This window comes from Schistocerca nitens, chromosome 4, assembly GCF_023898315.1.
Source record: "Schistocerca nitens isolate TAMUIC-IGC-003100 chromosome 4, iqSchNite1.1, whole genome shotgun sequence".
Taxonomy (NCBI): Eukaryota; Metazoa; Arthropoda; class Insecta; order Orthoptera; family Acrididae; genus Schistocerca; species Schistocerca nitens.
The window spans coordinates 296,463,923-296,490,275 of NC_064617.1; the positions used below are offsets into that span (position 1 = coordinate 296,463,923).

General features: G+C 35.2%; 1 protein-coding gene across 1 annotated transcript in view; it reads left to right on the plus strand.

Moving 5' to 3' along the window:
• LOC126253219 (uncharacterized protein DDB_G0284459-like) overlaps positions 1-26,353 on the plus strand; it is a 457,157-nt gene that overhangs the window by 419,903 nt on the left and 10,901 nt on the right. Inside the window, exons 17-19 of the mRNA XM_049954404.1 lie at positions 11,516-11,683; positions 19,856-19,951; positions 22,328-22,479. Coding sequence (XP_049810361.1) covers positions 11,516-11,683; positions 19,856-19,951; positions 22,328-22,479 — 416 coding nt within the window. The remainder of the gene's footprint in view (positions 1-11,515; positions 11,684-19,855; positions 19,952-22,327; positions 22,480-26,353) is intronic.

Consider the following 26,353-nt stretch of genomic DNA (forward strand, 5'->3'; position numbering starts at 1 on the left):
AAATCATTCCACCCAAAAGCCACTGCACATGCATATAAAATGTGCTGTGCTTAAAAATGCATATCACAACAAGAAAATATATGAATAATACTTGGAAACACATCTCTACATACTTTTTAGAGTTTTCATTGTTCACCACATCAGACTGGCAGATAGGTTTCTGCGTCTGAATAGCATGTAAACATTATAGTCTTACATGAAAGAAATCCATCTATTTTAGTTCCTTAAAGGAACTGCCTTGTTTATTAATGGACCACTGGCCTCCTGCTGAGGCAGTTGACTGGGAGGGTGGGAGAAGCTTGTGTGTCTGCTACATCTTGTGCTCCAGCAAGAGGAGCTGACTAGTTGGTCTATACATTCACTGCTACATAGAGAAGTGAACTTGATGTCCACATCTGTGTTATTTTGTGTATGATAATTTTCATGTGAAACTTTACCTACTCTTAGTAGAATAAACATATTTGATTATATTCTACTATTTAAACATTAATTTGTCTATATTTAGCTAGTGATATTTGATTAATTGCAAAGTAAAAGATCAGAGTGCTGGTAAGTTTGAACATTTGAGGAAAATAGGTATTAAAGTTGACCTGCTTAGTAGGAATAACACAGTCACCTCGAAGGAGAAAGTACTTTGTAACACGGAAAATTAACACAGAAAGAAAAGAGGAAAGAAAAAGCTGAGTTGTAATTAGACAGTTTTACATCCAGAGATATGAAAAGTGAAGTTGTATCAGCAGACCAGGTAAATATTTCATCTGAAGATAAAAGTGGTTTTTCACATTCACAAGGAATGCCAGGAAGATTTGGGACACCATCTATCCGTCGTGCTATCTCACTGAGTGTTTCAGCTCGCAAAGAGAAGAGCTTCTCAGCAGCAACTATTACATATTCTCCATCTGCCCCATCACACTATCTCCGGACTTATACTAGTAAGTAAATATGGAAAAAATTGTGTCCTAAAATGAAGGAAATATTTCTGTGATTTCATTTCATAATTAATTTGTCCAGTGTTGTAGACTGAAAGAGGGTATATTGTTTCATCAGCATTTTAAATAATTTCAAAGGCAGTGTAAGGAAAATGCCCGTAATGAAACTGTGACAGCTAAATGTAGCCCAATATTAACAATGCATCCTGCAGGATGGGAGAAAAGCACATATCTAACATTTTCATGACTGGATTCAGGTGTAGTAATGATACAGGCAAGAATTAATAGACTTTTTGCTAAGGGAAATATGGTGAATAAAAAGAAGGTAATTTGATGAAATAAAAAAGGTGTTTCGTAGTATTTCTAGAGCTGTTATATTGCTTATTTATTTCTTTTTTGTTTGTTTCTCCTTTCTCTTCTAGACGTTTTGCTAACCATCTTTTATTCGGTTCAGGAAGTTCAGTGCTGCAAGTTTGATGAGTTTATCTGTATCTGTGAACCATCCTAATTGGTTTCATCATAGAAGTTAGGTTTAATGAGCATCTTTAGTTATTTGTTTCCATATTTTGTGCCTGTAGTTGCTAATATAACTTATAAAGGGAATTTTCTCTTTCTGTATGCAATAAACAAAAATTAAAAGTTACTTTGGGCAGATTCTAGTCATTTATGTCTTATTTGTTACTGGTACTAGTACTTGTACTATTGTTATTCAAAGTTCATGTGAGTTGTTATTTTTACTTCTTTTCTTATTGCAAGAAAATCTATAAAGATATTAGCCTGAAAATGTGATAGTTCTCCAATCTCTATATAATTGAAAAAAATAGAGAAATGTGATAAGAATATAAGTGACTGACATACATGTGTCATTAGCAATTCAGTTTTCTGCACTCATAATTATGCTGTATGTTGATTCCACATTAACAAAAGAGTGTAGCTATGTGACATGCTGTCATCAGTATGATTTCTTGTGTTACTACCTTGATTTTGGTGTCCATTTCCACACAGAATACAGAATCTTTGCATTATTTGTAAAAATGAAATAGTCTTGCAATGAAAGCACTATGGTTCTTCAATAAGACACAGCCCTATTGACAGATGCATGAAATTTACATTTTCTTAACTGAGCTCACCGTACACAACAAGTTATTAGGAGGCATACAGTTTAAAATAGAATCAAATCCATGTTAAAGTCACTTGGAGCCATAGATATGCATATAAAAAATTGATCATCAAAGGAGACATTCGTAGAAACTCATCTGATGTTTTCTATTTCCATTCTTTCTCATGTGATCTAATATTAGGAATTGCTTGTCTTTTCTTTCCCAAATTGTTCTGCATCTTCATTTTAACTTTACCCAACACACCATTTTTATAAGGGCAATAGTTGGGAATTTCCATATAAGTTAGAAAAATAGTTAGGCTTCATTCTTTACTGCTCTTTAAATTTTCTCCCATTATACAAAATGTCATTTATGACTAGCAGAAAAACGGGTTGCCCTTCTTAAAGGAGGTGTTGAATTGCATACAAGAACAATGAAAAAGGTTAAAATGTTTAAGCTTTCAGGTAAAATTCTTCCTCCAAAGTAGAAAACACACACATCTGAGCTGGACCCCAGCACCAGGAGGCAATGGACATGTGTGTGGGAACTGTGCTTGTGTAAATGTGTGTGTGTTTTCTACTTCAAAAGAAGGACTGTGTCCAAAAGTTCGAATATTTTAGCAGTCTTTTTCACTGTTAACTGTTGTATCTCAATTCCTCCTCTGTTTGGTGAATAGCAATCTATCCTTTTCTTTACATTGTTTGATGTTGCTCATTTTGAAGCAGACTTCTCAGTGAGATGTTATTCTTCCGATACTGCAGCAAGAGTGATCTGGAAGGTATATAAACTCAGAATTATTTGTTCATATAGCAGTATGAGGGAAAATATCAAAGTATAAATTTACTATAGTAATGGAAATTCCATGATAAAAATGAGGAAAAACAGTTACTTACCTGCAAGTAATTGATGAGTGGCACATGTGACACCCATTAAACTGCCCAGGAAAAAAATTGTGTGTCTGTGTACTTAGAGCAAGGAGACCTTCAAGTTTCCATTTTAGGTGTAATCCTATTTTTCTGTTTTTATTTTGTGTAAATGATATACCTTTAAATGTAATTTCCCAATGAATTTTATTTGCAAATGATTCCTATGTTCTCTCTGAGCGATACCACGGAATGAATTCTCCACTGTACTAAACAGCTTAAAACAGTGGTTTGATTTATACGGGTTAAAATTAAATGTGTGTGTGTTTTCTACTTCAAAAGAAGGACTGTGTCCAAAAGTTCGAATATTTTAGCAGTCTTTTTCACTGTTAACTGTTGTATCTCAATTCCTCCTCTGTTTGGTGAACAGCAATCTATCCTTTTCTTTACATTGTTTGATGTTGCTCATTTTGAAGCAGACTTCTCAGTGAGATGTTATTCTTCCGATACTGCAGCAAGAGTGATCTGGAAGGTATATAAACTCAGAATTATTTGTTCATATAGCAGTATGAGGAAAAATATCAAAGTATAAATTTACTATAGTAATGGAAATTCCATGATAAAAATGAGGAAAAACAGTTACTTACCTGCAAGTAATTGATGAGTGGCACATGTGACACCCATTAAACTGCCCAGGAAAAAAATTGTGTGTCTGTGTACTTAGAGCAAGGAGACCTTCAAGTTTCCATTTTAGGTGTAATCCTATTTTTCTGTTTTTATTTTGTGTAAATGATATACCTTTAAATGTAATTTCCCAATGAATTTTATTTGCAAATGATTCCTATGTTCTCTCTGAGCGATACCACGGAATGAATTCTCCACTGTACTAAACAGCTTAAAACAGTGGTTTGATTTATACGGGTTAAAATTAAACATGGCAGAGACACAACTAACACAGTTGAAAACTAAACAATCAAAATAAAATAACTTTCAAATTACCTGTAAAAATGAGGATCTTAAGGATGCAAAGTATATCAAAATCGTGGAAATATTTCTAGATAAACATCTTATTGTCGACCTCGCATATAAACTTCTTGGCAAACACATTAAACAGTCTTGCATTCACAATGACATTACTATCCTATCCAAATGAGAGAGGCACTATAAAATTGCTTTTCACTGCTGCTTTGAGGCTGTTTTAAGGAATAATCTTTTGGAGGAATGGAAATAATGCAAATACAATGTTATTAATACAAAATACTATTATTGGCAATATATATCATATTAAACCTAGGCATTTGTGCTGATCACTATTTGGGAATCTAAATATTTTATCTATTCTGCATATTTATGTCTTTGAACTGTATATCTTTATGCATAAATATTCAGAATTATTTATGAAAAACCACTTTCAACATTAATATGATACTAGAAACAAAGAAAAAATCATATACCTCCTCTCACAGATAAAAACTCTGTTCCCAGACTCCTCAGTATATTGTTATGAAAATTTATATTAATTAAGAAAAAAGCTCTCACATTGTGGAACTAGGTTTGCTGAAAAGAAAATTATCTCTACATGTTTATTCTGCAAATCACTGTGAAGAGCATTGTTGAGGGCACTTCCCAATGGAACAGGTGTAGGGCTTCTTTCCATTTTATTACTGTATGGAACATGGGAAGAATAATTGCAAAAATACCTCGTGCATGCTGTAATAAGTCTGCTCTTTGATTCACAATTCCTTTGGGAGCAATATGTAGGGAATTGTAATATAACCTTAAATGTCTCACTTGAAGATGGTTCTTGAAACTTTTTAAGTAGACTTTCATGGGATAATTTGCATCTATCTTCAGGCATCTGCCAGTTCAATTTTTCCGGTATCTCCATGATGCTCTCTCATGGTTCAAACAAACCTGAGACCATTTGTTCTGACCTTTTTTGAATGCCCTCAGTATTTGTTGGTAGTCTTATTTCATTCTGGTCCCACACACTGGAGCAGTATTCTGGGATGGTTGTACAAGTCTTCTGTAAGCAATCTCCTTAGTAGACTGACTGACTTTTCTTAGTATCCTACCAATGAGCTGAAGTCTGCCACTTACTTTACCTATGACTGAACCTGCGTGATCATTCCATATAATACATACAAGTTGTTACACCCAGCTGCAAGTATGAACAGACTAATTATGTTTGTGTCTCACTGATATTGTAGTCATAGGCAACTGCATTTTTTGTTTTGTGACATCCACTGTTTTATATTTTTGAGCATTTGAAACAAGTTTCCAGTCTCCGAACTATTATAACACCTGACTAAATATTGGTGCAGATTTTTTCAGGCAGAATTTCATTATAGATAACTGCATCATCTGCAAAACGTCTGAGGTTACTGATAATGTTATCAACCAGGTTGTTAGTATGCGGCATGTACAGCAATGGTCCCACCACAACCCTGGGGCACATGTGAAGTTACTCCTACATCTGTCGATGATTCTCTATCCAAGACAACAAGATAAATTTTCTCTACCAAGAAATCCTCATTCAGTCACAAATTTTGCTTGATATCCCATAATATCATACTTTTTATAATAAGTGTAGGTGTGATCCTGACAAGAGAACATTCCAAAGTGTCAGTAAAGTAGGTTGGTGAAACTTGATGGGTGTGTCCTCAAGTATGATGTTCTAAACGGTTCTTTCACACTGACCGCTGCAGGAATCTAACAACAATACAGATATATTCCCTCACTGGGAAAGAAAACATCTTCCAAATATCTTTCATGAAACATCTGGTAATCACAAAGGGCTTGATGGCACAGGTACAGCCAAGGAATATATACAGCTTTCAGTGTTGAAAGAGCTTTGTGAGAAGACTTTCAGATCTAGTTCTGTTGAATGATTATGATTTCAATCTCCACTTGAGAAACAATACGATCATGCTGCAGTCACTAGTACATTATCAATCCTCTTTGTCAAGGCATACCAGTTTACTGAAAGATGCCTGATACAAGTCAGGATATTTAGAGGATCACCCATGACAATTTGAAATCCTGCTAAATTTTGTTTGTCGTTGTCTTCTGTGTCACGTATTTTATGTGAAGAAATTTTGTTCATTTTATGTGCAAGGTACAAAAAAAGTCATGTTTTAAACATTTCCTTACATATTATCTGTATTGTAACTACTTTTTAACACAATAATGAGTTTTAATCAACAAAATATACATATGTGAAACGATAAACTAAAAAACAGAAAAAGCCATGAATGTAAGACATAAAACAACAATTTAAAACATTAAACAAATATAAGTAAAATAAGTAATGAGAATAGTAATGAATGTTTAGATATTTTAATTAGATATGTTGAAAATACTTTCACAGTGCATTGTGTACAGCTTATTTTCCTTCAAGTTTGAGCTGCTGGAGATGGTGGTCACATGTGTGTGATGTGTATACTTGCTTGTGTGAATGAATGAGTGTGTTTCCTTTTCTTATGAAGGCTATGGTCTAAAGCTTTTTACTTGTGCTGTCTGCAACTTACTGTATCATCTCTACAGTAAGTAGCAATCTATCTCTTCCTTATATTGCTAATATTCAACCTAGAGTCTCTATTGTTTGATTTTATTTTAATTTCCAAAAATGGTTTTTCATAAACCAGCTTTATTACACAGGGATGTGTGTAGCTTGAAAGCTTCTTTAATTTATGTTGTAACAAAAGTTTTCATTTTTCAAATGAATTAATGGTGGTGGGCTATTTTGCAAAATTTCAAATTATTAAAATGTTGGCTATACAGTTTTCAAGAACATTAATTACATATCAACTTTTATATGAAAAACATTTTTTATATATCATCATTTTGAAGATATTGCCTCTAAATCTAAAATGCTAAATTTCTTTTCAGGGTGTGTTTTACCCCTTAAAAGTGAAATTAGGCAAAAAAAAAAAAAATACATATTGCACTATTTTGTCCCCTCTGCACATCTGCCAAGTTTCATCAAGATTATTTATTAACTCTGAAGAATGTTTCCTTGTGAGTCAAATCCTTTTCAGTAGTCAACAAATCCTGTCTCTTCATGACTGCCTAGATCTAAGGCTTTCAGGATGGTATGTGAGGAAAGTGTAAATTGGGTTTACATGACCATTGTTTTTGGAATCATGCTGGTTGATATGAAAGAAGTCATTTTTTTGAGATACCTCATTACATTTAAGCTCAGAATGTATCCCAAGACAGATGTCAAGGATACCGGATGGTAATTTTATGGATCATAACTGCTCACATTCTCATAGACAGATGTTCTCTCTGCTTCCTACTGGGCACAGTTTTTTGTTTGTGGATCTACAGTATGTTATGGTTGAAAGACTGGCTTACTTAGCATTAAATTTTGCGTAGGATCTGACAGGAATCCGCCAGACCTGGGAGCTTTGTTTAGGTTTATAATAACATTTGTTTCTCAGTACTGGTAACACTAATATCTATTTTACTCATTTATACAGTGGTGTGACAATTAAATTGGGTCAATACTCCTTTATTTTGCTTTGTAAAAGAACATTTAAAAACAGAGTTCAGTATTTCTGACTTTACTTTGCTAACCTCAGTTTCAGTTCCTATGTCATTCACTAGTGTCTGGACACTAACGTGGATGCCACTAACAGCCTTTAAGCATAACCAGAATTTCCTGGGGATTTTTGAGAGATCTTTTGATAATATTCTGCTGTGGTAGTTGTTAAAGGCTTCACGCATTGCTCACTTGACTGCCAAACATGTTTCATTCACATCTCTCTTATCTATAGCTTTTTGCTTTGTTTCGCACCTATTACATATTAGTCTAAGTTGCTTTAGAAATTTATTATAGTTAGTGTATACCATTTAGGGTCCCTCCCATCATGAACTGTTCTACTAGTTACATATCTATCCACTGCAAGATCAACTGTTCTTTTAATGTTGAGCCATGGTTCTTCTACTTGCTCCTGTCAACAGCTAAGTGTTTCAAATTTTTCAGTGAGTTATGACACTACACCTTTTTTATCTAGTTTACTAAACTTATAAACCTTTCTACTTTGTTTAGCTATTCTTCATCCTTTAGTAATCATTGTTGCTACAACTGCGTCATGGTCACTGATAACAGTTCCAGTGTGGACATTCTCAAAGGGGTCAGGTCTGTTTGTTGCCACTGTATCCAAATATCTCCATCATAAGTGTGATTCAGAACTTCCTGTTCTAGATGATTTTCAGAGAAGACACTTAGTATTGTTCCACAAGTGTCTTGCCTATCACTTACAGATCTGTAAATATCCCAAGTGATTGTTGGGTGATTAACATCTCCTCCAATGCTAATGGTGTCCTTGCGGAACATACATGCTAACAAACTGATGTTTTCTTTAAAGTTGGCAGTTACATCTGGCATTGAGCCTGGTGGTTGATAGGAAGATCAGCTTGCAAGTCCACTCCCAAACTTGTGCAAAAAAATGTTATTCGGCCACAGAATCTTTAGATGATAACAATAGACCTATCTTTGTAGAGTAGAGTAATAAAATTGTGCTCATGGTTGTAAAGTGATATTAGTTTAGTTTTCTTGCTCTGTGTATGCCTCTCAATTATGTTATTCATTTGGTAAGTCTCGTTTACATTAAATCAATGATTTATGTGTGTACGTAATGTGATAAAAGTTAACTGATTCTGATTCTCTCTCAGCTGCACTCCAATTGTAGTACTGATTTTTTAACATATTGTGCTTCTGTATTGTTTGCTTTGTTCCTCTATTAGTGATGCTCTTCATGATTTTTTTCCTAATTTGTGGGAGCTAGTGCATACATGTAACTTCAATAACAATAAGTTGTCGACGCACGCTGCAGAAGCATGTTCATTATAGCTGCATCTGTATGGTAATGTATATTTTTCTCTCATCCCAATTCCCTGAGGGTTACCCATCACAATGAGATCTATTGAATGCAATATGTGTACAAGTGAATTCACTTGAACTAAGAATGCTATACATCTAAATTCACACTCCAAAAGCCACCTTAAGGTCAGTGATGGTGGGTACTTTTAGTACCACTATAATTTCACCCGTTTCTTACTCCATTTGTGAATATTGCATAGAAGGGATGACTTTCAGTAAGCCACCATATGATCTATGATTTTCCAGATTCCCCATCATGGTAATTTTGTGAGATGTAGGGGAGAGAGCAATATGTTGCCTGACTTTTGTAGGTAGTCTGTTCTTGGACTTTTTTTTTAGCAGTAAACCTCTCTGTGATGCACTACACTTCTCTTGTAACGTTTGAGAAATATCTCCATAACACTCCTGGACTTACTAAACATGTCTCTGATGAATCATACAATATCTTTCTGGATTTTCTTTATTTCCTCTATTAATCTTACCAAATAAGGATGTCAGACTGACAACCAAGACTCAAGAATTGGGCACTGAAGATTTTTATAAGTTTCTTCCTTCATGAATGAATTATGTTTCCTTAGAATTTTTCTAATTGGGCTCAGACCAGTATCTGGTCCTCCTAAAAATAGTTTTACATGGTTGGTCCACTTTAGGTCAATTTGGACAGTTACTCCCATATATTTTACAGTCGTTACTGTCATCACCAATGTTATTAGCTAGCAATTATTAGTCCTTTCTTGTTTTTTATGCACATTATGCATCATTTATTTAGACTGAGTGTAAAGAGCCAGTCTCATCTGCAGATCTTCCCCCATTTTGCTACAGTTTTCTGGCATATGTACTCAAAATTAACAGTATGAACTTTATTATAGATCAACAAAATATTTAACATAGATTAACAAAATATTTAATTTAACAAATGACATGTGACAAAGAGAAAGCAGCTAAAAAATACTTCTTTGTTTGTTGGTATTTCATGGAATGCAGTAGAGCTTTTTCATTGACCTGAAATATAGTTCAGTCTTTCATCTTGCTCTTACTTTTCATTTTACATTTTAAAATAAATTAAATGCCATAAATATCTCCATAAGCAGTGCAAGAACATGTAATAATTGCTGGAAGTGCAGTTATTAGGACAGGACTACTCAAAACGAAAATAAATAAATAAATAAAATGTAATTTTGAGTTGTTATGAAACTCAGCTTGTTGGACTATAATGCTGTTTCTAACTGAGACAGAATGGTCTTGTTGCATCTGTTGACTTTGTGACAGCTTGCATCTGAACCTTTTTTTGTGGCAGCTGGGTTGCCTTATTATGTTTCAGGAACTGCTAAGAGTTTTTGTCTGTTACGTCAGCACTGCTTTGATAGAAGTAGTCATTGCAGAAGATGCTGTCATTGGCTAGGATGCCTCTGGCTGTGGAAGTACGTGTAGCTGATAACCCAGTTTGCAAATAATATCAAATATGTGACAATTGAATGTCGACATGTTCTCAAGCATTCATTTTCAGAAGCAGTCTTTAATGCCAATACTTGAACATTCAAGATGTAGTGAGTTGATAAATTCTTTATACTTTTTGATGTACATTAAGAAATCGTACTACAATGCTGACAATGCCTGTTAACAACCTGTAATTATCTAACTGTAATAATAGTTATTGTGCAAATTTTAACCATTTGGATGTTCTTTTTGTTTCCATAACTACTTCATCTAACATAATACTACTTGATTTTTCCATTGTCAAATGAAATACTTTTTAATGGATTAAATTTCATTTCATAAAGCACCAGAGCTTAGCCATTAATTTAAAATTTTCAAATACATTTCTCAGTTTTTAAATTTTATTTTTGTATGTTGAGATGGTGGTATTTATTTCTTCCACTGAAAACTCTGCAGATGAGAATAATTCTTCTGCATCTCCAAGGGGAATTATAGCTACTATAGAGAGAATGTCTGCAATTGAATTTACAATGAACTGTGTGGTGCACAGTTCAGATCAAGTGTGAATAAGTAAGAGATAAATAATATTAGTATTAGTAGTAGCAGTAGTAATAGTAGTAGTTGTTGTAATGTTATTTTTTATTAGCTGGCAAATATCAAGATTTAATTTTTAAAATGAGTTTCCTTAAGAACTCTTTATATGTAATTAGGAAGAGAGGGAAGTGCAAGTTCCAATTTACTCTATCTTAGGAGCCTGAATGTGCCACTTTGAGGGGATGCTAAGTATGTTGGCATAACGCTTTTAAAATCGATTGTGAACACCAAAATGGTACATTTTTCAACTTTCAAAATAAGATTGGAAAACGCTCTTTATGCCCTTTAATTCAAAGCTCAGTCCAACTAATAAGAATAATCTGTATGCATTTACTATCAGATGAGACATAGTGACAGGGATAAATATCAGTGCATGGTTATTATAGGAGTTTCAAATATTTGTTGAAGCACCTGCATAAAAATTAACTAAATGCCAAAGTGTATTTGGAGCAAGTAGTTTTAAGAAGTTACTCAGGACCCCTGTATGGCTAGGGCAATGTAGATCATTATGAATTATTATCAGCTGTAGCATTGATGATAAATGTGATGATATCTATGGCACTGCATTGACACAAGCATTTGTGTAAAGAATACAAATCGAAATATGAATAATAGCTTCACTTTGCAATTCTCTCTTTTTTTTTTTATTGGTTAAAAACATGTGAGAGGTTCGAAAGCTAAATTTGAACTTTATGCTTTCAGAGAAAGCATCATCAGCCACCCCAGAACTGAAGAAACCTTGTAGCTTGCCACCTCCCACAACTAGGCCACCACCACCTGTGGAACAACGTTCGTCAGCATTCCAGAGACCTTTGCCTCCCACACCTGAGGGAAAGAAATTTCAGCTACCCAGTCCTGACAAAAGTCACAGTGAGTTATTGTGTTGGTGCTATTATATCATAGTCACATATTTTAATTAAACTTATTTTTTTCATTCTGTGAAAAAGAATAAGATTGTTTATATGCCATTTTTGTCTCGGTTTTTGCTGTTTGTATTTGAACTGATAAAAGAACTGGAATGTGATATTTGAGTTTGAGTTTCAAGGACCAAAATATTATTACACATGTGTGTAAAGGTATTGTAAGAAAGGATAAGTTATTCAAAATATGCATTAAGAATGAGGAATTGGAGAAAAATGTATTAACTGAAATAGTGAACAATTCTTAGTGTCACTGATGTGTGACTGATGAAAGGTGCGGAGATGAAATTAGAAAATGTGAGTTGTCCCTGCATGTTTTCTAATGTCATCTACCATCTTCCATTAGGCTGCTGCCTCAGCCTTTTTATTACTTGTTAGTGTTTGTGAAAGAACTCCACTGAGTCATATACAATCCACTTGCACATCTATGAGTGTGTGTATAAGCAGGGAAATGACAGTCAAAAAATATTAATGCATTTTCATTTTCTCTGTTAAAGAAGCTGTATTTTTGTGTTAAACAAAATAATTTGGATCTGAATCAATATTATGTAAACATAGTAATATTTTGACATACATTATGTAGGTAGAAGGTATTAATGATGGAAATACAACAAACAAATTATTCAAGAAAGGAGTGAACTTAAATCTATTTCAAATGTATAGTTTTCACCATTTCCACTCATATAGTTGCTACAAGACCATGAAGGCTGATGGAGTCATTCCATTCTGAAATTTATGTAACTACTACAGAATATTGCGAAAACTGTCCATATACTTGGATTCATAGCCAAGTTTATTATAATTCCTTCTGAATCACTTGTTATTGTTTGTTAGTACTATTGTGAAAAAAAATTTCACTCACCTCTCTCTCTAGTATGGGATGAGGTGCACTTGGCTTTGTAGTGGCAACAACAGACAAGGTAGCACATATTGGTGGATTGGGGAAAGGGGGGGGGGGGCGGCATGTGGGGGAGAGGCGGTTGACTAACTAGAAGTGACCATAGATACCAGTTTTAACGTTTGTACAAAGTTGTAGCCAGTTTACCAATCACTACAATAAGGGCCTTTGTCATCGGAAATCCAGCATTTTCCTGAAGCCAGCGTTGGTTGTAGAGCGATTGATTGTGCTTTGATTATCCTGGCATTGTAGCCTGACTGGCCCAGTCAGAGCCAGGGACTGGGATAACATAGGTACATTGCCACTTTTATGTTCCATAGATTATTAGTATGATTAATTATAATGATATGGCATGAGTTACTTTATATCCCTATTACACATTCTCAAAATGACCATTTACAAGTTGATTGACATATACATGGTGCCCTATTAATCTTGACCACACAGAATAACTTTTTTTTCCAGAAGTAAAATAAAAAGGCATCAAGCAAATGTTGTTTATCTACCATGGGGATATTAACCAGCATGATTGTCTTACTTGTAACTTTGTTCATTATGAAGGTTTGAGCAGCAGTACATCTTTTTTAAATAACACTATATATTTTTTCCCAGTAATCCACTTCCTCTCCTCAAGACCTGTTTGGAAACATATCACTCACAGAGTACCATTCACATAAACATAATGCTATTAAAAATGTAACACAAAACTGACTTTGATTCTCCAGCACTGTCATCGTGATTACTGTTTTCTAACGCAATGTGCAGTTCATTTTTTTCTATCTTTTTTTTTTAATAACTTTGAGTAAATTTTGAAGAGTATGATTACTGCAGGGTTTTTAATTGTTCTTTCCAACAGATACATTTTCCTTTCCTTTCACAAGTTATTTTAATACCTCTAGTGATCTGTGGTTTCTTACAAGGCTGTTTAATGTCATTTCTGATTAGTTTAGAGGAAAGCTATTTTCAAATAATGATATGAATCTATCATGGAATAGATTATATTTTATGCTGGCATTTCTATCATTATAAATTTCATCTCAGGCTGTCTGTTGCAAAATATTCTTAAGAAATTTTTGTCCTGCATTCCTTAACTATTCTAACTGATTTCCACTGAGAGGGTCTATACTGTAAAGCACCATCTTGTTTGTCCTTACTATCTGTGTCTCACGATCAGACAGAACACTTATTACTGGGTGTACAGTCGTTTTCATGATTTACATAGCATAGGAATCAGGGAAGTAAATGAGCCTCTTCCATGGTAGTGCAGATTATGTTCAAGGGATAGGAAAATAGCGGATCAGGATGGGAAGATTAGAGCCCTTCAGGCTGAACTGGATAGTGCTACGGAGAAACTGATGAGGTTAAGTGGGGAGAAGTGTGAAGACAGGCGGAAAGTGGTAGCAAGGAACAGGGGCCACAGAAAGAGAACAGTATCTGACAGTTGCATCATTGGCACAAACAACAGATTTGCCTTGCTACCTCAGTCAACTAGGGAAGAGGCTCAAGTACATGTAAGTGTAGTCAGCACTCAACAGACTTTCACTAGGAAACTAACTGTTGCAAAAATGTAGAAAGTAGGAAGAAAGTTCTGCTGTTAGGTAGTAGCCATGGAAAGGTGTGGGTCAGATGTTTCAGGAAAAATTAGGTGACCAGTACCAGGTCACAAGTATTTTCAGGCCCAGTGTATGTCTTAGCCAAGTGATGGAGGATGTAGGATGATTGTGCAAGGGTTTTACAAAGCAGGATCATGTTTTGGTAGTGGGTGGAGTGAGAAACAGTATTGATAGGGATCAGGGCTTCACTATTGAGCATAACCTAGTAAAAACAACACCTGCAATGAACCATATAAATGTTGACTTGGTTCCAGATTTGATGTGATATGATCGGCCCCAATTGAACAGCTCTGTCAGGAACGTCAATATGGAGCTAGATCAGCTGCTTACAGTGGCTACTTTGTCAGGTATAGGTTTGGTTCCTGTTGATGCTATTGTTAGGTGGGACTTCACAAGACATGGCCTGCATCAGTAGGAAAGGGAAGGGTAAACTGGCTGGGATGATAGCAAAATCTTTAACCCTTTCGCTATGGTGGACTTCTGTAGAAGTCAGGTGCAAATGTGCCGCTCAGCCGGTGGACTGCTGCAGCAGTTCCACCTCACATCATATTTCTCATCTTCACTATGCTCGACTTCTGTGGAAGCTTGACCTATGTATTATCTAGCAGCTTTGTTCAAAGTCTGTAGTTTCAAAGCATTGGTTTTGCTTTCATTTCCTGCCTTGTTTATAATCTGAAGTGACATGTTGTTAACCTCAGTTAGTTTCTAATAGAAGTGATATGGCAGATAAGCGATATACTGTGGAGGAAGCTCTTTCTTTCATACTGGATAGTGACTTCGAAGATGAAAGTGAATCATCATCCGAATCCAACAATGAACATGAAACACCTACTGTAGCTGCTTCTACATCAGGTACATGTGCTACTGTAGCTGTTCTATTGACATCCCAGACTTTGATTTGTGCGCAGACACAATATCAAAGACATGTGTGATTTGTATAAATATTTTCCCAAATAAATATATAGTATAAAGTCCAATAATTGTGAAAACACCATGAGTGTGAAAGCAGGACAGAGAAGAGCCACAGCGGGCATGGCCGGGCGGGCCTGCCGCTCATCCACAGCACACGATGCAACAATCACGGTGCCGGCATAAAAGGGTTAAGGGGGGGGGGGGGCTGAAACTCATGGGAGTACTTTTTTAGGCTAAGATCAGTGTCCAATCATCCAACATTGATTGAAATTAAGCTTAATGGGAAGTTCAGACAGGCAGGTTCTAGAGATGTTAAAATATCACAAGATTATCATAACAGTACAGTGAAAAATAATGTTAGTATATAGCATGAGGATATCAGGGGATTAAAAAACAAAGTAGATGAGCTTCTTGTTTGTTTGGAAGATTTAGAAACTTAGGGTGGAATAGATGTACTATTCCTGTCTGAACATCATGTAGTCACAGGTATGGAATGGAAGGTGAATACAAGCTTTCAGCATATGTAAGTAGAGACACTATGGAGAGAGGAGGAGTTGCCATATATGTTAAAATCTGTCATAGTGTGAAAAATTTGGAAACTAAAATTTTTTGCATAGAGTGACATATAGAAGCATGTGCGTGTGAGCATAAACTAAATAATGGCACTTTTATAATTGTGCTGTGTATAAGTCCCCATTGGGAAATTTTCAACTATTTTTGAAAAACTTGGATTCTTTGTTGTGCTATCTGTCAGACAGAGGGATGCAAATTATTGTTTGTGGGGATTTCAATGTAGATTTTCTGAAAGAGTCCAATAGAAAGCTTGACTTTGAAGTATTACTTGGTTCATTCAGTTTGACACCAGTTATTGATTTTCATGCTTGGGTGGTACAGGAAAGCAGCACACTGATAGATAATGTTTTCAAAGACCAAGATAAATGTAATTAAATAAAAACTTTTCCTGTTAAGAATGGTCTGTCTGATCAAAATGCAGAGCTAGTTACAGTATGTGACACAGCTCCATACAATAATGCAAAACAGTCCTCCACAATGGAGCATTCAATTAATGATTTAACAATTCAAAATTTTAGGGAAAGCTTGCAGCAGTTAGACTAGGATGAGGTTTACAGGGAATATGATGCTGATTTAAAATGTAATGTATTTCATGATACCTTAGTGAGTATATTTGAAAACAGTTTCCATAAGAAAATGGTGAAATATAATTCTAAGAAACCATGTAAAAAGCCATGGATTACTAAAGGGATAAAAATATCTTTTAAACAGGAAAGGGAAATGTATCTTATAGCTAGGAGGAGTAACAATCCAGAAACAGTGAAACAGTATAAAACCTACTGCACTGTATTAAGAAAAATAATTAAAAAGTCCATAAGTATGTGCGTTATGTCTGAGATTAGCACATCTGGGGCAACCGAGAACACAGGAAGACTGTATTTCTGTCAAACTTAATGAAAAATGTGTTAACAAAAAGTCAGATGTAGAAAACATTTTTAATAATCATTTTTGACTGTTATAGAGAAAATAGTATCCAAACTCTTTGCCTTTACAAATTTCTGCTTGTGTCTGTGTATGTGCGGATGGATATGTGTGTGTGTGTGCGAGTGTATACTTGTCCTTTTTTCCCCCTAAGGTAATTCTTTCAGCTCCCGGGATTGGAATGACTCCTTACCCTCTCCCTTAAAACCCACATCCTTTCATCTTTCTCTCTCCTTCCCTCTTTCCTGACGAAGCAACCATTGGTTGCGAAAGCTTGAATTTTGTGTGTATGTATGTGTTTGTTTGTGTATCTATCGACCTGCCAGCGCTTTCATATGGTAAGTCACATCATCTTTGTTTTTAGATATATTTTTCCCACGTGGAATGTTTCCCTCTATTATATTCAACTATTCATTAGAAAATACAAGGCTGTATATGGAAGAGGCAGTGCCTATGCAATTTGATAAAACTGAAATTCAACTCACCTCACGCACTGAAATTAGGAAAACAATAAATTCACTCAAAAGCAAAAGCTCACATGGAATTGATGGCTTTTCCAGCAGAGCATTAAAAGCTTGTTCCCAACAGATAAGTAGGATTCTCAGCCACATATGTAGTAGCTCACTGAAACAGAGCATTTTTCAAGATAGACTGAAATACGCTATTGTTAAATCATTGCATAAAATAGGGGATAGGTCTGATGCTAACAACTACTGCCCAATCTCACTTCTGAAAGCTTTATCCAAAATTCTTGACAAAGTAACGTATTCAAGAGTAGCATAACATATTGATAAAAATGAAGTACTAACAAAATGTAAATTTGGTTTTCAGAAAGGCTTTACAACAGATAATGCTATATATGCTTTCACTGATAAAATATTAAATGCATTTAATAACTGCACATCACCCATTGGGATATTGTGTGATCTCTCAAAGGCTTTTGATTGTGCAATTCATGAAATTCTTCTAGATAACCTTGAGCATTGTGGTATGAGTGGAACAGTGCACAAATGGTTTAACTAATACTTAATTGGAAGAATGCAGAAGGTTAAAATTAACAGTGAAGATAGCCTGCAAAAGCCAGTAGAGTCCTCTAACTGGGGAGGTATCAAGAATGGTGCCCCACAGGGTTCAGTCCTGGGTCCCTTATTGTTCTAAATATATATTAACAACTTGCACCATGAAGATGCAAAGCTAGTTCTGTTTGCTGATGATCCAAGTACAGTAATCACACCCAACAAGCAAGAATTTGCATTCTATTGGCATCTAACAGGAGTTCTTCAGCCATAAAAATTCACCATTCTTTCTGCCAATTCAACACATCTGTTGAGTCTTGTTTTACCATGGATCATTTTAAATGCCTCTGTAACTTTTCCCAACACTGCCACATATGTGTAGAAAACAGCCTCTACTCATTACTTGGCAGACATAGACTTTTGAATTGCAGAATGTGAACATTCATCTTTAAATGTCAACTTTAAATTATGACACTAGATTTCAGCATCACAGCAATAAAACCAGTTTCATTGCATTTGACTATACTTGTCACTGTGAGGATTTGTTTACTTAAATACTTTTTTTTTTGGTTACGTTTTAGATTTTATTGGCACCACGACACTCGATATGCTATGAAACTTCCTGTTGATGTGTGTGCTATTGGCTAAGAATAAAACTTACTTACTGTAATGTGGCCTCCCAGGATAGAGGAATTGGTTATGATATATAAGACCAAGTATTCCTTTATGTGATGGTATGATAATGTGTCTTGTATATTCTTGGTCTCCTTAGACCCATGTTGTCTATGGAACCCAACATTGTTTGCATTCATTTCAGAGGTCAGAAGACACATATTATTCCATGTTTGTTGAAGAGCTTGCCAATCTTGAAGGACATACTGCCAACATAAGACAGGAAAACCATTCTAGTAGAGTTCTTAGCAACTTCTGGGTGTTCTTAATGTTTAATACATTCTGAGTGAAATGCATTGCGAATCTGCTTCTCAGAGTGCCCATTATGGACAAACACAGAGTGGAGATGCTGACAATCTGACAGTTCTGCTGACAGTCTGTCTGGATGTGAGATAGCTCAAACTATCAACTGCCTAACAATATACTGCTGTGTTGGGTTGGGTCACAATATTAGTAGCTCATAAATACAGTTCAGTGCCTGTTGATTTATGGAACACATTATGACCAAGGATCAACCTTCTTTTCTACAAACCATGACATCCAGAAAAAGGAGGTGTCCATTTTTATCCACTTCCACAGTGAAAAAAATACTAGAATCGATAGATTTTAGATGTTCTAAAAATGAAGTTACGGTTTGTCCTCTGTGCCATACTACAGAGGCATCATCTGCATATCTTCAAAAACATATGGATTTGAGAACTGCATATTGAAGTGCTTTGTCCTCAAAGTCTTCCATAAAAAGGTCAACTACTATATGAGACAGAAGACTCCCCATATCAACACCATCATTTTTTTCAAAGTATTAGTTATCGAATAAAAAAGTGTCAAGATTAGCAAATGTTTTAAGACATGTATGATTGTCCTCTTCCAGTTTAGTTCCTTTCTGTTACAACAAATCCACCAAGGAACTCATATGAACAAAGAGACCACATCAAAACTCACTAATATTTCACTTGGTTTGAGGTACAAATTCTTGAGTCACCACACAAAGTCTTCAGAATTTTGAATGTGGTATTCACATTTTACTACCAGAGGGCTCCAAGTAGAAGCCTGATATGTTGCTAGTTAGTATGTTGGCGCTATAATATTGATGACGTTGTAGGGGAATCAATAGGTCATGCTTAAGAAATAACAGCTGTTCCAATATTTGACAGTCACTGATTTCAGAATGATAGTTTCTCTGTAGCATAGTATGTGTTGTTATGGAACATTGTGGCATATTAAGGTTGTAGGGCAATCAATAGGTCATGCTTAAGAAATAACAGCTGTTCCAATATTTGACTGTCACTGATTTCAGAATGATAGTTTCTCTGTAGCATAGTATGTGTTGTTATGGAACATTTTGGCATATTAAGGTTGTGTCCTGGGCTGGAGCCTGCAAATGGCAAGGTGATTCAAGTCTGCCTGTCCCAGAGTTTTAATCTTTGAGCAAGTTTCATATTCATGTTTGTTTCAGTATAAGAATTTACCAAGATGTCATGGTAACTGTTTATAATGATATGTTTATCATTTTTCAGATATCACACCTCATCAAACAACACCAGTATCATTCAGGCAAATGCCATGGTTCCATAACATTGACAGACAGAGAGCAGAAGAGCTGTTACGCAATGGTGAGCCAAGATTTATCATACTCTATTTTTCTAGAAAAACTATTTATCTCTGAAGATGACTTGTTAATTTTAGCGCAATTTCTTTTACATAACAGGAGATTTTCTAGAGTACATTATCATTAACATGAGATTTGTTATTAGCTAAAGTAGTAGCAGTAGTTTATCCATTCTTACACCAGTAACATAATGGAAATTATTCACTAACATTAGTTGCTTGTCACCTATTCTGTTTCTATAAAGTCTCATTCTTCTTTTCTTTATTGAGGGCCAGATTTTACTGTGCCTTTGTGTCTCAGTCTGAATCCTCCTCTGTGTTGACTGTAGTCTACAAAATGTGGCTATTTCCAAACAGATATATACTGCTTATTCCCATGATGATATATGCCATGAGAACACTGTATGACAGATTGAAATTGCAAATTTTACCATAGGTGGAGTAGTATCACTCACACATCAGGCACAGAGTTAAATGAACAAACCTTTTAGTTGTTGCTGGCCTTCGTTCTTTTATTTATGTGTCACATTTACATGGTGGAAGTGTAGCCTAAAATATGTCGTTAATAAAGTAATGGAAAGTCCATGATGAAATACAACAATATGGAAGGGAGAGATTGCTACTCACTGCATAGAGGAGGCACTGAGTTGCCAACAGACATTTTAACATCTGGAGGTAGTAGCCATCTGTGTGTGAGGTGTTGTGTGAATGTGTCTGAGTTCTACTTCTGAGGAAGGACATAATCCAGAAGTTTAAATATTTCAGTATTCTTTTTTGTTCTGCCTGTCTACCAACTTCACACCTCCTCTATGTGATGATTAGCAATCTATCCTTTCCATATTTTTGATATGTGGTTAATACCACTCTAGGAAGTTAAGTAGCATTTTCGTGTCTTATATCAAGATTAAAATATTCACAAATGCTTCTTATAGCCTGAAGTTCTTAGTAATCCATTCACTGAGTGACTGTGCATCTTTTATAATGCTTTGGCTTTATTCATGATACTTCCTTCATATCCATCAAGTGTCCCCAAACATTATTACACATTGCGACTACTACCTCAGAATTATATTGATTGACAGTGAGTTATCTTGTTGCTTCTATCCAATATGTCACCATTTTTGAACTTAAAGGCAGTCATTTTGAAACTCATTGAGCATGGGTCTTATTGAGCATGAGTCTTATTTGCAGTTTTACTTTATCAACAACTCACTGTAGACCTAATTTACCACTGAGTTGAGAAAGTATTGCTATTGTTCTGCTATGTTCACCATTGCTTATGCAAAGACTAATAATCCTTTGTATTACACAGCCCTCATTAATAATGTTTAGCTTCAACCAAAAACTGTCCCACTATTAACACTAAAACTGAGGAGAACTATTGAAAAACTAATAAAGCTGTCTCTTGACTGCCAGTGTTGTGGTTTTTCATGACAGTGCTTGCCATATTCTGTCCTGCAAACACAGACATTTTTGAACATCCACCACACAGCCCAGACTTGGCTCCCAACATACTGACTCCAATGAAGAACTTCAAGATGCTGTTACAGGCTGGCTAAATTTAATGCAGAAGGCATTTGTCAACTTGTTAAGACGTATTATAAATGCCAAAATCTGAATAATGATTAGATACAGAAGTAATACAAAAGTATAATTTTAAGATTCCCCTAACAAATTTCCTTTAACTACACAGTATTTTATTTATAGTCCAGTGGAGGTTACTTTCCAGATAACTCTCATGGAAGCAGCTGTTGAAGGCTCTCTTCCTTGATGGAAGTTATGGAATATAATGTGTGACTGAATGAGTAATGACCACAAAATCTTGATTTACCTCATTACTGAGCCTGTGTTTTTCCCTCTTTTCTAAATTCAGCTTTCTTCCTCTAAATTACTGTTGCCTATTTTCTCCTAATGATTCTAAAATTCCAAATGAGTGCTGTTGCAGGTTAGCTGTAGTTATAAGTGTAAATACAGTGAGTATTGTATTATATTTTTTTACTCTGTGAGTTTTGTATAAAGAAAGAAGAAAACACTGTAGTAATTGTAGCCATTTTGGCAGAAACAGGAGTTTTGTCTTTTTAGGTGCTATTTCTCACGGTTACTCTCAGTCAGTTTGAAACATTCATGACAATATGCCTACTTTGGAGTCCTTGAATTGTAAATCAGTTTTTGCATTTTTCCTTTGTATTTCACAACACAAATGGCACTAATATGGTATAAATTTACAATTGAAGTTGGTGTTACAGAGAAGGGATAACAAATAATTTTTTGGTACTTTGTGACCATACTTAGGCATCAGAATTGTGACAAGAATACAATCATAGTCTTATGATTATTGTCATAAATGTTGATTTTAATTGATGAACTTCTATTCTTTTTAGGTGAGGATGGATGTTTTGTTGTAAGGCCATCAACTCAGACATCAAACCCTTTAACACTGACTCTGTGGTACAAAAACCGTATTTTCAACATTTGTATCAGACATAGAAAAGATGGAAAATATGCTCTTGGCACTGAGAAAATAAATGAACAGGTTGGTATTAAATAAAATATATGAGCCCCACTATGTATAGGGGGCATTATGTCCTACACTTTTCTCTACAAGAAACTTTAGATTAATGTGTTTTTCTTAATTTGTTAAATTAGGATATTACACTAAACAAACTATATTTTACCAAGACAAGAAAGATTTAGTGAGTTGCCTATCAAACTAGTTAGGGATAGCTGCTTTTTCCACTCAAGTACAGCTTTTACAATTTATAATGGTCATTGGGGAAGTTTTGCAACAAGCTCTATATTTCATCATGTGTCAAAATGCTTTCCAGCAACTTTGTGCACTTTTGCATTTGTATCAACTTCATACAGACCTGTTGAGGGTCTGGACACACAGCTGATGTATGTTTTTAGGGGATCCTTTTAATTAGAAAACTGTGCCATTTTTTGCATGTTATTAGCATTAGTGAGCTACACAAAGTCACACATAATTGAGTCTGAGCAAGAGAGAGAGAACATTTTGGCACCAGTAATCCAGTAATTTTCAACTGTTTGCAACATTAAAGTGGAGAAGCTATATGTCAGCCCTAGAGCTTTAATAAGGTTGAAAATTTTGACAGGCACTCCTTAATGGTCTATCAGCTTTGTTTGTTCTTTGTCTTTCCACTGCCATGTGTTTCAGAACTCCTGTAACACCAAGGAAAATGCCCACTATTCTATTTTTCACAAATAACCCTTCATAAATGTAAATTCAGGTTGTCGTACTGTCTCCTAATTCTCCTCTCCACATCACCTTCATAGTGCACAGCTCCTACTTGGTCTGACACCTGTGCATCACACATCTAGTCAGTGCACATACCATCCCTCCCTCCTGCAGTCCTAAACTGCAAACTGATTTTTACATTAAATTACTTTAGATTAATACTTGTTCCCTAGATCATGAATACAATATTTTCTAATGTTGTGGAACATGTCATCAGTATAACACAAGTTTTCAACACACATACATATATATATAGTTTCTTTTTTTTTTTTTTATCTAAAAATTCATCTATTAAGTAGATGGAGTTGTCATTCAGAAATTCTTTTAATTTGTTTTTAAATGTTGGTTGGCTATTTTCAGACTTTTAAATAGCAAATGATCAAAGATTTTTGTGGCAGCGCAATTCACCCCTTTCCGTGCCAAAGTCAGATTTATCCCAGAATAGTGAAGATCATCCTTTCTTCTAGTTTTGTAGCTATGCAGTTTGCTATTGTCTTTGAATTGGGATGAGTTATTAATAAAAATTTCAAAAGTGAATATCTGTATTGCAAAGATACTACGAATACCCCATGTTCCTTAAATAAACATCTGCAAGGTGATCTTGGTTGAGCTCCATCTATTATTCTGATTACACTCTTTTGTGCAATGAATACTTTTTATCTTAATGAGGAATTGCCCCAAAATATGATGCCATGTGAAAGCAGTGAATGAAAATAGGCTAATTTACTGATTTGTGTATCACCAAAATTTGCAATAACCCTAACAGCATAAGTAGCTGAACCTAACTATTTCAGCAGATAATCAATGTGTTTCTTACAGTTCAAATTCTCATCAATGCACACACCCAGAAATTTTGAATATTCTGCCTTAGCAACAGACTTCTGTTTAAAGACTATATTTATCAATGGTGTTATGCCAGTTATTGTAAGGAATTGTATATAGTGAGTTTTCTTAAAATTTAGTGAGAGTTCATTCGCAAAGAACCACTAAATTTTCTGAAAGATGTTATTTACAATTTCCTCAGCTAATTCTTGTTTGTTAGGTGTGGTTACTATACTTTTATCATGAGAAAAAGGAACTAACTTTGCATCTTCATGGATACAGAGTGGCAATTTGTTAATATATATATTGAGAACAACAGCAGACCAAAAGACTGAACCCCATGGGACACTATTCTTGATACCTCCCCAGTTAGAGGACTCTGCTGATTTTTGCATACTGTCTTTACTGTTAATTTCATCCTTCTGCCTTCTTCCAGTTAAATATGAATTTCTTCATTTTTACAAATATATGAAGCTAATCTTGAATACATAACTTTTTCAAGAATTTTGGATAAAGCTGTCAGAAATGAGATTGGTTGATAGTTGTTGCATCAGATCTATCCCCATTTATGCAATGGTTTAATGCTAGCATATTTCAGTCAATCTGGGAAAATGCCCTGCTTCAGTGAGCTACTACATATGTGGCTGAGAATCCTATTTATCCATTGGGAACAAGCTTGTAGCACTCTTTTGAAATGCCATCAGTTCCATGCAAGCTTTTACTTTTAATGAATTTATTATTTTCCTAATTTCAGTAGGAAAGGTGGATTGAATTGCAGTTTTATCAAGTTGCATAGGTATTGCTTTTTCCATGTAAAGCCTGGTGTTTTCTGATGAATAGCTGCTCCCTGTATTTTACCCCTGCCACCTTCAGAATTTGGAAGAGAGTATTCCAGTCAACATTGTCAAAAGCTTTCTCTAAGTCTACAAATGCTAGAAACATAGCTTGTTGCTACAACACCTAAATGATTATTGAACATATTTTCTACTTCTGACTTTTTGTTAACAAACTTTTCATTGAGTTTGATAGAAATACAGTCTTCCTGTGCTCTCTGTTTCCCTGTTTCCCTTTTAACAACATCCCAAATTGATATAATTTTATTATCAGAGGTGCTAATATCAGATATAATGTACATAATTCTGAACTTTTTAATTATTTTTCTTAACACAGTGCAATCGATTTTATAATGTTTGGCTGTTTCTGGATCATTGCTCCTTCTGGCTGTGATATACATTTCCCTTTTCTGTTTACAAGATATTTTTATCCCTTTAGTAAGGCTTGGCTTTACACATGGTTTCTTACAATTGTGTTGCACTGTTTTCTTAGGGAAACTGTTTTCAAATATACTCACAAAGGATGTTGTTGTTATTGTTGTTGTGGTCCTCAGTCCCAAGACTGGTTTGATGCAGCTCTCCATGCTACTCTATCCTGCGAAAGCTTCTTCATCTCTGAGTAACATCGTCAACCTACATCCTTCTGAATCTGCTTAGTGTATACATCTATTGGTCTCCCTCTATGATTTTTACCCTCCACGCTGCCCTCCAATGCTAGATTTGTGATCCCTTGATGCCTCAAAACATGTCCTACCAACTGGTCCCTTCTTCTTGTCAAGTTGTGCCACAAACTCCTTTTCTCCCCAATTCTATTCAATACCAATTCATTAGTTATGTGATGTACCCATCTAATCTTCAGCATTCTTCTGTAGCACCACATTTCAAAAGCTTCTATTCTCTTCTTGTCCAAACTATTTTTCGTCCATGTTTCACTTCCATACATGGCTACACTCCATACAAATACTTTCAGAAACGACTTCCTGACACTTAAATCTATACTCGATATTAACAAATTTCTCTTCTTCAGAAACGCTTTCCTTACCATAGCGAGTCTACATTTTATATCCTCTCTACTTCGACCATCATCATTTATTTTGCTCCCCAAATAGCAAAACTACTTTACTACTTTAAGTGTCTCATTTCCCAATCTAATTCCCTCAGCATCACCCGAGTTAACTCGACTACATTCCATTATCCTCATTTTGCTTTTGTTGATGTTCATCTTATATCCTCCTTTCAAGACACTGTCCATTCCGTTCAACTGCTCTTCCAAGTCCTTTGCTATCTTTGACAGAATTACAATGTCGTAGGCAAACCTCAAAGTTTTTATTTCTTCTCCATGGATTTTAATACCTACTCCGAATTTTTCTTTTGTTTCCTTTACTGCTTGCTTAATATACAGATTGAATAACATCGAGGAGAGGCTACAACCCTGTCTCACTCCCTTCCCAACCACTGCTTCCCTTTCGTGCACCTCGACTCTTATAACTGCCATC